At 36.9% G+C, this 16223-nt stretch overlaps 1 protein-coding gene across 1 annotated transcript in view; it reads right to left on the bottom strand.

Annotated features, from left to right (window-relative positions):
- SMARCA2 (SWI/SNF related, matrix associated, actin dependent regulator of chromatin, subfamily a, member 2) overlaps positions 1-16223 on the bottom strand; it is a 79134-nt gene that overhangs the window by 9288 nt on the left and 53623 nt on the right. Inside the window, exon 27 of the mRNA XM_010155017.1 lies at positions 6786-7003. Coding sequence (XP_010153319.1) covers positions 6786-7003 — 218 coding nt within the window. The remainder of the gene's footprint in view (positions 1-6785; positions 7004-16223) is intronic.

Genomic DNA, 16223 nt, shown 5'->3' with positions numbered 1-16223 from the left:
GTCCAGGGGAATGCAGCCATCCATGAGGTGATCAGTGCCCACCTTCTATATGCAAGCAAAGCAGCACACTGGCACACGATTACACAGCTTACTGTAATGTACCTCCCTGAGGGAATCACATTAGGTTTCCACCTTTTTTCTGTTATATCCTATTTTTATGTGAGTTTGACTTCACAAACTTAAGAAAGTTATTTTAATAAATCTGTGCAATATACTAACATACAATATAAATGTAAGCTAATCCTTTAAAAAGTGTGAAAAGTTGATTTCAAAACTCCATGCTATGAATCTGTATTTGCTATGCAGGACTGAGTTATCATTGCTGTGTTTTAAAATTCAGCAGCCTTTTTTCAACATGTGAGAAAAATTACTAAATCACTGATGCCAGTGTTGCTTCAACTATGCTTGAGAGTCTAAAAACAAATGGAGTTATATAAAGGAAACAGCAACTAATAATCTAATTTTGTTCATATTTAAAAACCTGTTTAGCATATCTGTCCTATTACAAAAGCTCCCGATGATTACAGAGCTTTTACCTCGTCTATATTTCTTCATCTTTTTACATACTCCTTCACACTGTATTTTATATTAAAAATATAACAGTAGCAAATTGTTGAACAGCAATATCCGATTCTCAAGATATAAATACAGCCAACTGTGATTTGTTCACACACTTTATTAAAACCAGAATGCCATAGAAAACGCTCAAGCTTTTGCTTGATATAATTAATTACTGAGAATCATTTAAGGCCATGAAAGAAAAAAACATTCGGGACATGAAATATGCAACATATGTAAGACTAGTGCCCGATTTTGTCTACTCATATCTATAACAGGTTATTCTTTTCTACCATTTTCATAGAATGTCCTCTCACAAAGAAATACTATCTTCTGCTCCCTTTGTGTATGTGCATCTGTACTGTAATAATGTGATATTTTCTTACATAATCTCAAACAGCTGTGTTGTGGACACAACAGGAGAAAATTAGTAATTATTAATGCAACTCTGATTTCAATCCTTGTCCCCACTTTTGTAATTAGAAAATAATAACCACAACAACTACCACATAAAAATCATGCGCAGTAAAAATCACTTGCAGTTGCCTAGCAACTAGCAGGATACATGCTGAAGGATAGAAGGACCAGAATAAATTAAAAGACTGACTGCAAAAGAACTATGAGTGACAGGTCACTGCTACTGCATCAGCTCAAAATGCTAGTCCTGTGCATACTCACATAAAAAATACCTGCATGCCGTGAAAGTTAAAAATCATTACTAAAGTTAAGTTAAAAAATATTTTTTCTCAAGAAAATATTTCTTCTCAATGTTTCTGATTTTCTCTTCTTTCTGTCAAACCGCTTACAAGGTGTATACAAGCACATTTCCATCCATTCAGTCAGTATTATCTTCAGTAGAATTAAATGCAGGAGGAACAATTAGGCTTCATTTGTATGAAGTCCTTTTGTATTTGTTTTCCTTGGCAGCTTCCTAGCAGCAAGTCGCCACTGACCTGTCGAAAGTATTACTACTATCAACAGCCTCTCTCTTTTGGAATCAAAAGGAGAGACAACTATGAAGCTGAAACTGCCAGTCATTCTTGTATTTCTGGCAAATTACACTTTTAACAAGTACTAAAATTCAATTTAGAGTGGGTAGAATCCAGAGTTCCGCATGCTTGCTCTAGTAAGAGCACTCACAACCAGAACCAGAGTGTGCAAATTACAACTCTTAATTAAATGAAACTCACGAGGGCGCTCTTTAAAAAAAAAGTGTGCGTGTGGGAGGAGAACTAAAAGAGCTTACATAGTGAGGTGGTTCCTCTGTACTGAAAAACTTTCAACAGCAACCCAGCTATGCAGGGATATGATTCACTTTCATTAAATGTATTTAATGGTTCTTCCTTTTTCGAACTGACTGCAGCACTACATCGTGGACCTGTCTCCATCAGAGAAATGGAAGTGGGTGAAAATACGTAAAAATATAATTCCTGTTTCTGACACATGGCTATGTACTCTGTAACTCTGGCTTGGCTATAAATAAGAATTATTTGCTTTGCATGTTTGAATACTAAGGAATGCCAGTTGGCATAATTAATTACTAGTTAGATTAGTAATGGCTAATTACATTACTCATCATTTTACAACAGTTAAAAACTGGCAACTTGAAAAAATAGGTGGAAATCGTCTGAATAAAATTCACTCCACATACAGACAAAAATGTTCTCTCCCTGAGCAATGTCTTGGCAAAATGAGAGTACTATGGCCATGAAATTAAACATTTTGGCTTAAATGATGCAGTGATCAAAATGCTAAGCACCACAGACAGGGCAGGGCACAACAACCCACCCTCCGATCCTCTCAGTACCTGCTACGGGGAGGAGGCTTTATGAAGTCAACTGGTACATCAGGCAAGTTCTTACTTGCAGTTTCACCAACAGAGCAGAGAGCAGATGGATCACAAGTGAAAATCACTCCATGTATGTAACAGAGCTATCAGTGTCAGCTGTTGCTATCTCAACAAAGAGAATGAAAACTAGCAGTAGTATCAAACTGGGACCTAGACAGGAAACATCAAACTCTGATGTAAGGCAGAAGAGGACTGTGGATTTGCAGAGCAGCTGAAGGATTACAAGGTGTGAAGTATAATTCTTCTTCTCCACTTAATTTTAGCAATAGGGAAAGGGAAGCTACAGTTACAGATTGTGTTCTTCTGAAATTAAAAATAATGGAAAACATTCAAAAGAGGAAAAATATAGTCTGGGGGACTAAGCCTGCATGTGCATGATGCAGAATCAGCAACTGGGGCTCAAATTTGGCATGAAAATTCCTTATTTTGAAAAGAACATCAACCTCTAGTAAAATCGTCCCTGCTTTCAAAAGGTTAAAGCATTCAAACTGGACATACAAACTATTTTCAATTTCTGAACACACACATATTACACGTATGATTCTATGATTTCCCGTTTCTATGGGGGTTCCTAATTTTAGAGGTAAGGAAAGACAGGTTGAAAGCATCTGAACTGGAAGAAAGTGTGACAATAATGCTGGACTTTCTCTCTTCCAAACAGGTTTTTTACACCACAAGATTAGAACAAGGTAAAAGGCTGCAAAGGCATCTAGATCTTAAATTTAAGAAATAATTGCAACAAAATACCAGATTAAAATATATTACTGCTAAAGGAGTCTGGGAAGATGATGCGTATACTTTACACTGGAGAATAAAGATCAAAAGGGTAACTGGAAAGGTGTTTCCAGGTCCCTGAATCTAGGGCCTCAGTATTGTAAATAATCACATACAAGTTTTTTAATCATGGAAAAAATCTGTCTAGGTATTTATGCCCCAATGGAAAGGTTACAGAGCTTTCCCTTAACAACCTGAATGTTTACACTCATATAACCTTGTCATCACCAGCCTGTACTTCACATATTTCTATGTGAAATATCCCTGTGTTTATGCTTACTTTCTTTCCCAGGTGAATTTATTGACAGCAACCATCTTCCTCTCCCAGACCTCTCTGTGGTTGGATAAATAAACCAACCTGTTTCCTCTTCCAAGACTCTCCCATGCTACTTATCATGGAAATGATTATTTATACTTGTCTCAGTGTAAACTAATCTTTCTTGAGTAGAAAAGTACTCAAGTACTATATACAGCTACTCAGAAGCATTAATCATGTCACATAATGGCATGCACACATAATGAGTATTTCCTCATCCACACAGGCAGTAGTGTCAGGGCCAGGCTCCTATTTGCTTATGGCTGGACAATTAACTAATGGCTCCTAGTAAGCTTTGATCAATAATTTCATTGCCCAGGTCATTCTTCTTATGTCAGTTCCACACGATGAGCTTCCAACTCAAATAAAAGTTTCTTATTTTTTAGTCTGTAAGTACTCTATAATGCACTCTGAGGTACTGCATTTCAATACAGTTCTTTTACTCCAGACTTAACTGTGTTCAGTCCTCCATGAATACCATCCCAATATTGGTATTTAAAAATGTATTTTGGCTAGGACACTCTTTTTTAATAGATATTATTCATACATTATGATCTATGCCAACACCATTTCTTCAAGAACTTTCATGGCATCTTCTTCCCAGTTTAACAGTTAATTTTTTAAATAAAGCCTTCACCTACATATTTTTCCCTGTTTTCCCTCAGATTAGAGATTTTACCCATTAGATCTCCTCTTTCTTTCATATTATCTTATAATTTTCTTGTGGTGCCCTAACAAAATCTTTACCAAAATCACAGAATGGTTTGGGTTGGACGGGACCTTTGAAAACAATCTAGTACAACCTCCCTGCTGTGGGTGGGCAGGGACATTTTCTACTAGATCAGGTGACTGCAATTCAAGAGGACTTTGACCACCTTTTCTATCTAACTTTTGTTTCATTACAGATTTATTCCCCATTCTAAGTCATTATAGATGAAATGCAGGTTAACTCAGCTATGATGACAAAGCAGCACAGAAGAGAGAAAATGGCTCTGCATCTGTAGTACTGCTCTGTATCTGCAGTACTGCCATGCATCTACAGCTGGCAACAGGTGAAGATTAAAAAGGTACCAATGAATTCAACAAATGTTTTTACTTAACAATTTGGAGCACTTATCCCACAGTTCTTCAAATTAAGATGTGACTATTTGTTTCAAGATTAACAAAGATAAATACAAAGATATGATAAAAGAAATGCCTATCAACATGAAGAAAAGCTTAAAGCACATCATCCAACATGGGATTCCAAAGCACAGCAGCCTGCCAGATATAAGTATTGACAACTTGACAAAGACCTCAACAGCTCTTACACAGAAGGAATCCAAACGGTCTGAGCTGAACATTTTCACAGTGCTTGCCCTTCTTCTCTTTTTTTACTATTTCCTTTATTACATGAGAGACTTCCCAAGTACCAGAATTCCAGGAAACTAAGGCAGTTAGGCTGCCAGTCAAGTAAAATCTCAGCAGAAACACTGAAGTCTTCTCTCCTTCAGTGTGTTCCTAGTTCTCTAGAAAGCTTCAAAGAAACTCACCTTATAGCTACAAATTGATCTGTAAGAACTACTAATCTTATTTTTAATGGAATGTTTCATTAAAATCAGTATCATGTTGGGATGTTGGATGGGAATAAAAGGAAATATGATAGTTCCTATACAATACTGCATAAAAGAGGAAAACCTAAAGTAAAACCTTGAATTTGCAGAGAGGACAGAGACAAACAGTAATTTGACTTCAGTACTAACTCCCACTCTCTTGCACGGAGTTCTTTGGCCACGGTTTGTAAGTAACTGGGTATCGATGTCTGAATTTCCTTTTCAAAGAATGATATGGTGCATTTCTCATCACTGAAAATTTACCTGAAATGTTGCTAATTAATCTGTTTAATCTTATTTTGAGCTTCAAATAATAACTGCGTAGCTCAAACTTCAGTTTACCAGAGCCTGCTGCTTGTATTACTGTAGCCTCTCCCTTTCCTAGACATAGGCAACGCAGCCTGTTTTGTTGGATGCTTTTTAAATAAGGAAAGGACTGTACTTCTCCCAAATGCCTACAACAGAAGTAAATTAAAAGACTGTTTGGAAAGTACTTGGAGACGTTCCCTACACCCACATTATACAGGATCACCACACAAAAGCAGCCAACTAGTATTCCAGACCTTTGTGGGCACCATGGAAAACTGCTTTGTGGAAAACAAATGTTTTAACAAGAACTGAGAAGTGGTTTTGTATTTACAAGGAGCTCTTCTCAAAAGCAAGGGGAAGATAAGATAAATAAGATAAAGCACATAGGTTTAAAAAAGCACATAAAGATAAAGCACATAGATAAAGCACATAGATTTATTAGTTTAGAATTCTCCTATTTTTTTTGCCTACTGGCTTATTAAATGCAACAAAGCAGTTGCAGTTAAGGTCACCTGACCACCTTCTAGGACACAATCAGCTCTCTGTGGCCCAGAGCAGCCCTCTGGATTTCATAAAGAGTTGAAACACCTACTACCACTGAAAATTTAAGCTAACAACAAAGATGATTTCAAGCATTCAAATACTAAATACATTAAAACCCCTTTTTGCCCCCAGAGGAAGCTCATGGCCTACTTTTCTTCCAATTAACCTGTCCCTCTATAATTGCACCAATTGCCTTCACACACACAAAAGCCCAGAGCTGAAAAACACATGAACCCCCAACAAAGCTGAAGGGTTCCAGTGTCTAAAACCTACTTAATCCTAAACCTGCAAATCCTGAAAATGTTCACTGGACTCCAGAACAAACTTAATCCCAAAGATTTTAAGATAATATAGTTTCCTGATGTCTGAAATGCAATTCTGTTCTGTCTCAACTTTCAAATGCTTAGGTGGTTTGATGCTAGCTCCCAAAAATTGACAATACAGGAACTTGGTACTCTTCTGCATAGCTATTTGTACTGAAGAGCTCGATTTCAGGCATTTTTAATTCCTAACAGGACAGAGGTCCATACACTTTTTAAAGCAGGAACCAGTTCTGTTGTGCATCACTGTGGGCTCCTGAGAGTGCAAATAGTATGCCTTGTTGCTGCATAATAGCACAGTTAACCTGTTTGACAGAGAACAGGTAAGAACTTCTTGGGTCACAAGTGATAAGCAAAAATCTTTTAACTTCCCCAGTAACTACCAGTTACTACCAGTCGCTATCCCATACTGGAGGCTAGCAGAAGTGACTTTGCCTGTTATTTTACAATGAAGCCATTAAAAAAATGTAGAGAGAAATATCAATAGAGGCAGAGAGCACACGCAATGGAGTCTCCAAGCTCACCTATCCTTGTAGTTTATCACAGTATCAATGATAGCATTCATTTGTTTTGTCAGTTTGGGTGGGTTGGGTGACAACTTCTCTGCAGGAGGTCTGCCTCTTCTTTTCTTTGCTTTCTCTCCATCCTCCTTCCCAGAATCTTTATCCACATTTCTTCGTCTCTTCCGTTTTTTAAGCCGGACTTCCTCTTCCATTTCTTCCAAATTGCCGTCTTCAATTGCCTAACAAACACAGATTCAGGAAGTATGATTTTTAAACTAGAGCTATTGCTAACGGAAGTAACAAACTGTATTTAAAAACAAAACCACAACCCCACAGGATACAAATAATTCAACCTTAAATGCTCAGCTTATTTATAAAGAAGAAATTCAGTTACTGGCAATCAAAGAGACACCAAACAATTTAAGAATCCCACTATCATCTAAACAGATGCACGTTTATCCAAACCTTGAATTCCACACCAACTCAGTTTCACACACAATGGTGGGCTGTGGCACTCTGTCATTAAGTGTACAACAAACACTCATCTGTTCAAATCAGTGGTAGTTCTGGCTTATGTATTTCCATGCAAAACAGACTTCGATATTATATGTTTTCAAACAGGACACTCTAACCTGCACTCAGCTTCCAAAGCCAGATCACACACAGTTCTTTGTGCGCACAACACACAGATACTTTATGCCGTAACAACTCAGCTTCTCTTTCAAATAGTTTAAGCAACTTCCAAATCACCTAAGCGTTAAAACCATCTCTAAAATGTATCATTTTCTTCTAGAACAGTAACCAACAGATAGGCAGAAGCACTAACAATACAGTGTTTTACTGTAAAAAGCATTCATAACATGGGATGCAAAAAAAACCCAACCCCAAAATGAAACAGAAAAACCCCCAAACCCAACAGAGTCACAAACAGTGAACACTAGTTTCAATTACCTGGATGTATGCTTTTAACCAGACCCAGCAGCATTATACAGAGGGATAAAAAAAAATCGCTACAAAACCCAAACTAGGGATAAAAGGAGTGTTCACACACTATCAGATCCATGTGATAAATCTAGAAACGGAACTTTTCTTGTTTTGGGAAAGCCAACAAAAGAAAAGAAATAAAAATACCAGGTCATAAGAGAACTGAAATTAAAAAAAAAAAAAAAAAAACCAGGTCATAAAAAAACTGAAAATAAAAAAAAAAAAAAAAAAAAAAGAAAAAAACCTTAAAACTAGTTTCTGATTAATGCTTTCTCAGATCATAACTAATGTTGATATTTGTCCCTTCTGCCTCTCAATATTGCCTTGAGTACATGCAAATGCTAATCAATCCTTTCTTGTAGCTGAAAGAGCTCTAATCATAAGGCAATTACCTTCATTTCTCCACAGCACCAAACATGGCTAATATTTATGATCATGTGAGCATAACAATCAATATAAAAAGAGTGATTACAGCCCAGACATCATTTTTCTCAATTGTGTACAATGTCTCTTGAAAAACGTTTTGTGAACAAAACCTGATGCACCACACAAAACAACCTGGCATGTTAAAAACACCAGTGGGATTTTGAAATCTGTTTCCTATGCATCCTCCTATGTGCAAATCCACAGAACAAACACGAACGCAGAATCCTGAGGGACAGCCTGAAACTAGGCCTTAATAATCAAAAGATAATTTACATCATGCTTCCACAGCGTTCAGATAACCACTATGAAGGAGGCTGGAGATCTGATGAGTTAGGAAGAAAAAAAAGAAGGAAAAGAAAAATAATAATCTCCACACAAATTCATTAATACTCATTTGGCTAAAACAGGACACCCACTATAAACCACTGCAGGTAACGAAGATTAAAAGGAAATTTTTCTGCATATACTGGAAGGTAGAAAAGCTAATAATAAATACAGCATGCAAGGTTGTCAACAGTTAATGTCATTGCTCTCCTTAAGCACTCCGTTGTACACTGAAATACGGAGAACACCGACTTTTGATGTGTTACACACCTACACATGCCTGTGATGTAGTTCTACTGAATCTTCAAGACGGCAATGAAAAAGGATATTTACCTTACCACTATCAGCAGGCCGGCTATCGGAAATCACAGTTAGTGGGGATAAAATTAACAAGCCAGCAAAGCAGCGAGCTGCTAGTCTCTTCATCAGCTGATCAAGAAAAAAAAAGAGAGCTGGGGAAAGGCTATGTTTTCATATACAAGTAATTTTATTTTACTGAAAATTTAATACTGAAAGGATTGTGGATACTCAAATCTGCTGTTTCATTCTACCTACTAGAAGGCCTGAAGCCTTCCTCCTTCAGCCTGCTTTAATATTGACAACTACTTATCATATTTCTTCCCTTATTATTCTCAGCATTCAAAATAGATTTTTAGCTGGGCAGTTACTGATTCTTGTTAGCATTTTAATTATAATAGCACAATTAGACAATTTCATGTATGATTAAAACTGAAATAGGCTGCAATCATTTTAAAGATGCATTTTTTACAGAAAATGTATTCCTGTTGCTCTGCAGTGAACAGATCAGGTTTTGGTTATTGAAATAGATTTAAAAAAAAAAATCTATTCTGATTTACAAGAAATTAGAAAACCAAACCAAACCAAGTTATCATCCTGTCAACTTTGGTAACATTCTGTTGTCCTTCAGAGAAGTGTTATTCACTTAACTAAAATATATTTATATTTTCGCTTGCTTTACTAATTTTCTACCTCCAAAAAAATAACAGTGCTGTTGTTATCACAGAGTTTACTAACATCTCATTTTAGAATTCTGCATAAAATTCTTAATTGGAGTAGGTAATATTTGGAAGAAAAATATTAGGACACACAGAAAAGATAAAAGATTTTTTTAATATTACATACAGCAATGTTGTAAAGACATAAACAAAAATAAAACCCAAGGTATCTACCATACACTCTTGCACTCTTAAAATTAGTGACTAGCAGACAGATTAATTCTTAACATACTAAAGATCTGCAAACAAATATGAAACTGTCTAATGAGCTAGAAGTGTATCAGTCAATTACTACACTCAGCCTTCAAAATTCGTATGCATAAATGTAAACTTGTACAGCTTTCCTTAATTTAAGACTTCAGTGACCACTTGAAATCAGTGTGACAATACCAGCAGTCCAAAAATGTTATTATCACTCCTAACATTAGTTCTCAATTAGTTCCCTACTCATTTCTCCTTTCAGCATAATCCTTCAAGTCCTATGCTGATATTCCAAGAGAAATTCTACTTCCACCCTCCCCCCCCACCACCCCAATCTTGCTCTACTTCAAATCCTACCCCTCTTTATTTTACGTTTTTGTTCTCAGATTATATCTGATAACTGATGAAGACTTAAACTTTCCAACCTGAGGTTCATCTTCTCAAAAAGATGTCTTCAAAATCCACTTCTGCTTAGTTCCTCAGCAGGGACATTCCTGATGTACGGGAGTGTTCTTAATTTCTACACACTGGAATTATTTCTTGGCTCTCTAGAGTAAGTTCCTTTACATTGTAACTAATTATCTCTTGCTGTGCTAAAGCACAGAGGTCACTATGCTACAGATAAAGACTATGAATAAGAGCGTCATAACACTTGACAGTTAGATGAAAGGGCCCAAGATACTCTATCAACAGTGTATTTACTAAATACCTGAAGATAACCATAACGATTGATGAGGAGTTATTTTAACTGAATTTCGTCTTCTTGGTGGATAGTATTGCACAACATACCTACCAGGCCAGTTTTGCTGGGACTAAACTGAAACACTGTACAGATTAAAATGTGTCAAAGGCAAAGAATTAGTGAGTACATCAAGTTTTTCTTTGCTTACAGTGCAGACTCATTGTCCTTCACCTAAGGAATATTCCAAAAGTTCTACATCCAGCATGTAAAATGGAAACAAAAGTATTGGGGGTTTGTGGTGGTTGTTTTTTTGTGGGTTTTTTTTAATGTAAACAAAATGTAATTGTTGCAGAAACACAAAAGCGGTCTTCTCAAATATGCTGAACTTCCTTAAAATAAGGAAATTGAGTCCTTCAGTCATATGTTCATCAGTCAGGGTCTGCACCTTCACATTGTTGAAACTTGCTTCTTTTTGAGAAGCAGGAGAAGATTGTTTTCTGTTTTGCATTTGAAAACTTAATAGTTGCTTAATTATTTGCACCGAAACTCCAGGTATCTATTTTTAATTAGACATTAAGGAAAGTAATAATGCAAATTATAAATAGTTTTTCCTTGTATTTTGATTCAAAGACTGATGCCAAAAAGATCTGATAGAACCATGCAAGATCATACTTTTCAAGAAAATTGGTCTTAACCAAAGTAACACAGCATAATATTAAATCTATTTAAAATACTTACAGAATTAAAGCTATTATTTTCAGTGTTTTCTGAAAAAAATATTTGAGATAAAATACCCCAATATTTAATCTTAATGGAAAATATCTTAATGCTTAAACTTAATCTTTAATGTGACAATTACCAAGTAAAGCATCACACAAAGCCAGCACTGATAAACCTGCTCTAAGTTTTGGCAAACTACACTGGCAAGAACATAAATTTTCTTCTGTTCAAAAATGAAATCTGGTTAAAAAAAAATATAAGGAACTGGGTGATAAAAAGGAACGACTGTATCATGCTGACTATAAAGGTGCTTTGCTTAACCAATCAGAGCAATGAGAAAATACATACTATTAAGACACTGAATGTGAAACTACCAAAAATCATCACTATTCTGTGGTCTACAGCTACTTAGCCACAGTCTTAGAAGATCGACAGATCAATCTCTGACTGTCTTCTGCAGTTTCCAAAAGTAAGTCTGATTTACCCCTCCCATTTGACATACAGTTGTACTTTATGTCTTGTTAAGAAGATTAATTTGAACATCCTCTTGACTGAGCTTACCTACCCTAGAAGCAGTAGGAAGGGAGGGAAAAAACCCACAAACAAATTATGTAACAGAAATTACTGGTATCAACCTCTGACTCTTTACTACTGAACTATTTTGCTGTGGTAGGGTTTTTTTGTTTGGGTTCCCCCTTTTTCAAATCTTCTCCCCTTCTTTTTAGAAAGCTAGATCACCTGCTGCACAACTTGTCACTTGGAGTAATAGCCTGTTTCTTTATTTTTGTCTGAAGTTAACAATACCACTCACATTTCTTAAAAAAACAGAAAAGTGTTTATATAACACTATTAGCCTAAGCTCTGTAGGTGAGAATATATGAATAATTTCAATCAAAACTGTGTTAATATTTGTTATGGTACTTTACAGCTAACATCGTGGACAAAACCACAGAATTAAAAAAAAAAAGAATATATGAAAATATGGCTATATGTTTTACTGATAGGTGTTCCTTTGAAACAGCTGTTCAGGCTTCCTGACTTGAGGTCTTTCTCACACAAAAACTACTTCTGGAACAGTAAAAATTGCCTAACTGAGTATATCTCTCAACTACTGAGGAGGCATTTCAATGTAGTTTGGTAGTTTCCAAAGTTAATCCTGACTCCAGATTCTTAGAAAGGTGCTCAGAGTGCAAATCAGGTTCTGTCTTTATAAACTAACAAACCCATACTGCCAAAACAGAAAACCAAAGCTATCAGGCAGATGCATTTAAATTCCCTCTCAAACATGAAGAGATGAGAAAAGCCCCTTTCATCTAAACTGCTTCACTGGTTTTAATTTCACTGCAAGTTAAAAGTAGACTTTTTTTCCTTGTATACACAGATTCTGAACTGAATGTCCTGAAGAGGGCATGAAAGATAGACAGTAATACTCAGAACATAAAACCAGCTTGGTTTCATGAAGCCTTAAAGTCCTGTGCAACTTCCTAATCCTTGAAGAAATCAGCTTTCACATATATAAAACTTAGAAGCCTTACCTTGCACATTAAAAAATAGTACTAGGGGCATCCAAATGATTGCTGGTTAACAGACAGACAACACGCTGGGACGGTGGACTTTTTAAGCCTCCAGTGACAAAGTCTTTTAAATGTGACTTGTTTTCCCCTACTGCTTATAAAACACGCCTGGATCTGCAATTCAATACTACAGAGTAGTTTATATCAAAACACAATTTTCTTCAAATGCCTTGGGCAAATACTCACTTGTCTTGGTTAAATAGGTTTAGCAGCACATCAGGAAACTTTGCAATTGTAACAAGAAATGGTACAGAGGAGTAAGGAAGAGAGAAAAACAGGGATGGAGGGGTATCATGTACATGAACTATGCAAATAGACTATTCACTTAGGAAAGGGTTATTTCTTTTCTCCTTCTTCACAGAATCTCAGCCTCTAATATATACTATGTAAAACCCCTCCATTACAATTAAAAATAACCAACAGATTAAAGTGAAGCTAAAATAATTATTGAGTGTAATGCTCATTTTCCACACAGCTACTTCAGTATCTAACAGACTACTGTAAGATCAAATTCCACCATCACAGTCTACAATACCGTGTCTTAAGAGTATCTTCTTAGTATTGATTCTGAACTTGTATGCATAAAAATGAAGCTCATTCAGAAAACAGAAACCTAACCAAAAAACTTTTAGTAATTTACATCAAGTCGTAGTAACAAGCTGGCCGAACTTCACTACCTCTGATGCCTGACCTAACTCTGACTACTAGAGAGTGTGTAAAATCAGAAAGTGATGTAAAGTTCCTGTGGGAGAGAAGAGTTGAAAACATGCCCACCATTCTCCTGCTAGGTAGTCTGATTTATCATACAACATATTTACATTAGTTAGCAAACATAAACAAAAAAGCAAAGAAAATTGATGTCACCATTATCTTAGAATCAGAGAATCATAGAACGGTTTGGGTTGGAAGGGACATTAAGATCATCTAGTTCCAACCCCCCTGCCATGGGCAGGGACACCTTCCACTCGACCAGGTTGCTCAAAGCCTCATCCAGCCTGGCCTTGAAGACATCCAGGGATGGGACATCCACAGCTTCTCTGGGCAACCTGTTCCAGTGTTTCACCACCCTCTCCGGGAAGAATTTCTTCCTGATATCTAATCTAACCCTCCCCGCTTTCAATTTGTACCCATTACCCCTTGTCCTGTCACTACAGGCCCTTGTAAAAAGTCCCCCACCCGCTTCCTTGTAGGCCCCTTCAGGTACTGGAAGGCTGCAGTGAGGTCTCCTCGGAGCCTTCTCTTCTCCAGGTTGAACAAGCCCAACTCTCTCAGCCTTTCATCATAGGAGAGGTGCTCCAGCCCTCTGATCTTAAACAGTATTAATCAGATATTCCGTATATATGAAAGATGGCACTGGTTTTTCTTTAAATTTAAATATGATTGACTAATTACAGCCCAAATGCTTACAGTTTTTAGATCTGCCAAACTAGTTTCAGATCAGCCACTAGTCCACTATAGTTGACTTCTGCATGTCAGCAGAAGGTAAATGAGACACTGCTCATTTTGGACTCAAGTATGTTTCCCTGCCCAAAATGCCAATCTATTTCAAATAAACTGCACAACTGAGCAATAAAATTTTATTCATGACAACAGGCAGCAATTAAATTAAATTAAATGAATGAGAAGCTGAATCCAGATGCAACTCTCTAGGAGAGTTGAAAGTACTCAAACAAATACTGATTCTTGAAGCCTGCCCTAAGCAATGTAGTCCTTAGTAGATGACCTCCCTAGAAAATAATCCACTATGGGATCCAGCAAAGTATTTTGCAGTCACGTTAGAAGTGGTGCAGGGATAGAATCAGCTAGAGCATAAAGTACTTTCAGAATATAAATACTTCTTAGGATCAAAGCAAACTCCTCCTTCATGTTTGTTGGTTTTTTGGGTGTTCCCTCCCCCCCACCTTAGGAAATACTGTTGTCATGACAACAGTTAACAGAACAGCAGGCTGCAGCGACAGCTAGCGATGAACACCGTTTGTGTCTTACAGCTTCCCAGGGAAGCTGTTACTCAATTACAGCTTGTTCAGAGCAGCAGCAAAATCCCACTAAACACTGCATATGTCCATAGGTTTAGCTTTTGTAATTATTTTGTCTCCTGCTTCCAAACTCAGGCACTTGACCTCCTAGCAAGAAGGTAGCTGACATACTTAGTGTGCATGCACGCTTACAGACCCTGAGGTGTATGGCAGATCGTGTGGGGACCTGCTGTGACCTTAACTAGACACTTCAGTGTTGGGTTTATCAGCAGAGGGGTCAGGGTCTAACTGAAAAAGAGCAGGTCCACAGCCTGAGTTGTGGCTGCTGATTGAAGCAAAAATGCTTGGATAAGAAGAGTCAACTTCCCCAAGACACATAAAGAGACAGCTGAGGACTGGATATTGATACTATGAAACCAACTTCTTAGTCAGAAATGCAAAGTTTTACTCCAGAAAAAACGATGAGAAGATAGCTATAAAGCTGTAACAGTAGCCACAGCAACATAAAGAATGAGGGGCATCCCCTGCTGCTGGTAAATAAATCTCATTCTTCCGTAACACTGCAATAAAAATGGAGGTATCTGTAGTTACTTTTGGAAAGGGGCATGATACAGAACATGGGTAAAAGGGTGTCCTATGAATTGAAGTACACTCCTTAATTCAGAACTTAATAGTTTTTCTATTTTCTCCAGTTTTACTGATAAAGGTAGTTCCCTGCATCCACATTAACATGAAAAAATTAATTAAAAGTTTTCATGTAATACACACAATACTGTTACCTTAGAACTTAGAGTGGCAAAGCCACGAGATACAAATGCTTATCAATTACCTACCACAACTTTCTATGTTTATATATAGTTAAAGATTCCCCTGAAAATATTGTACAAGATTATGATCTTCCAGGCATGTCATTACAGAAAAAGACAAACTTAAGTTCTCAAAGAAGACATAAAAATGGTGGTAGTAGGAGTCCAGTGGGTGTGACAAACAACTCTGTTTTACACACACACAGAAAAAAAATCAGAAAACTTGACTGAGATTTCAGTATCTACCCAATGAAGAGGAGTTTTTATTCTGAACCTGCATAAGCAGTGTTACACTACAAATATAATTTCTCTGAACAAAGAATCTAAACGTATAGCGATAGTAATAATACTAACAATACTAATGTCACTAGTAATATATAATAACACTAATAATATGTAATGAAAATAATACTAACACCACTACTACTATTACTATGTAATGAAAATAATAGAAAATAAAATGAATGATACAATTGCTTACCACCCGCTGACCGACACCCATTCACGTCCCAAGTAGTAAGCGCCAGGACCAGAGAGTCCAAGAGAGTTCACACCAAAGTCAGAGTGAGCCCCATGAACGAGAAAGTGACTGGGAGTGACCAGCAGGCCACCAACAACATGGTCCCCAGACCATCCCCAACTTATCTACTGAGCATGACATTCTACGGAATGAAATACTCCATTGGCCAGTTTGGGTTAACTGTCTGGACTGTGTCCAGTCCCAGTTTCTGTAGGGGAAAAGGTGGGAAC

Source organism: Eurypyga helias, unplaced genomic scaffold, assembly GCF_000690775.1.
Source record: "Eurypyga helias isolate BGI_N326 unplaced genomic scaffold, ASM69077v1 scaffold34247, whole genome shotgun sequence".
Lineage (NCBI taxonomy): Eukaryota > Metazoa > Chordata > Aves > Eurypygiformes > Eurypygidae > Eurypyga > Eurypyga helias.
Note: the sequence above shows the minus strand (reverse complement) of the source record. Positions and strands in the feature narration are given on the sequence as shown.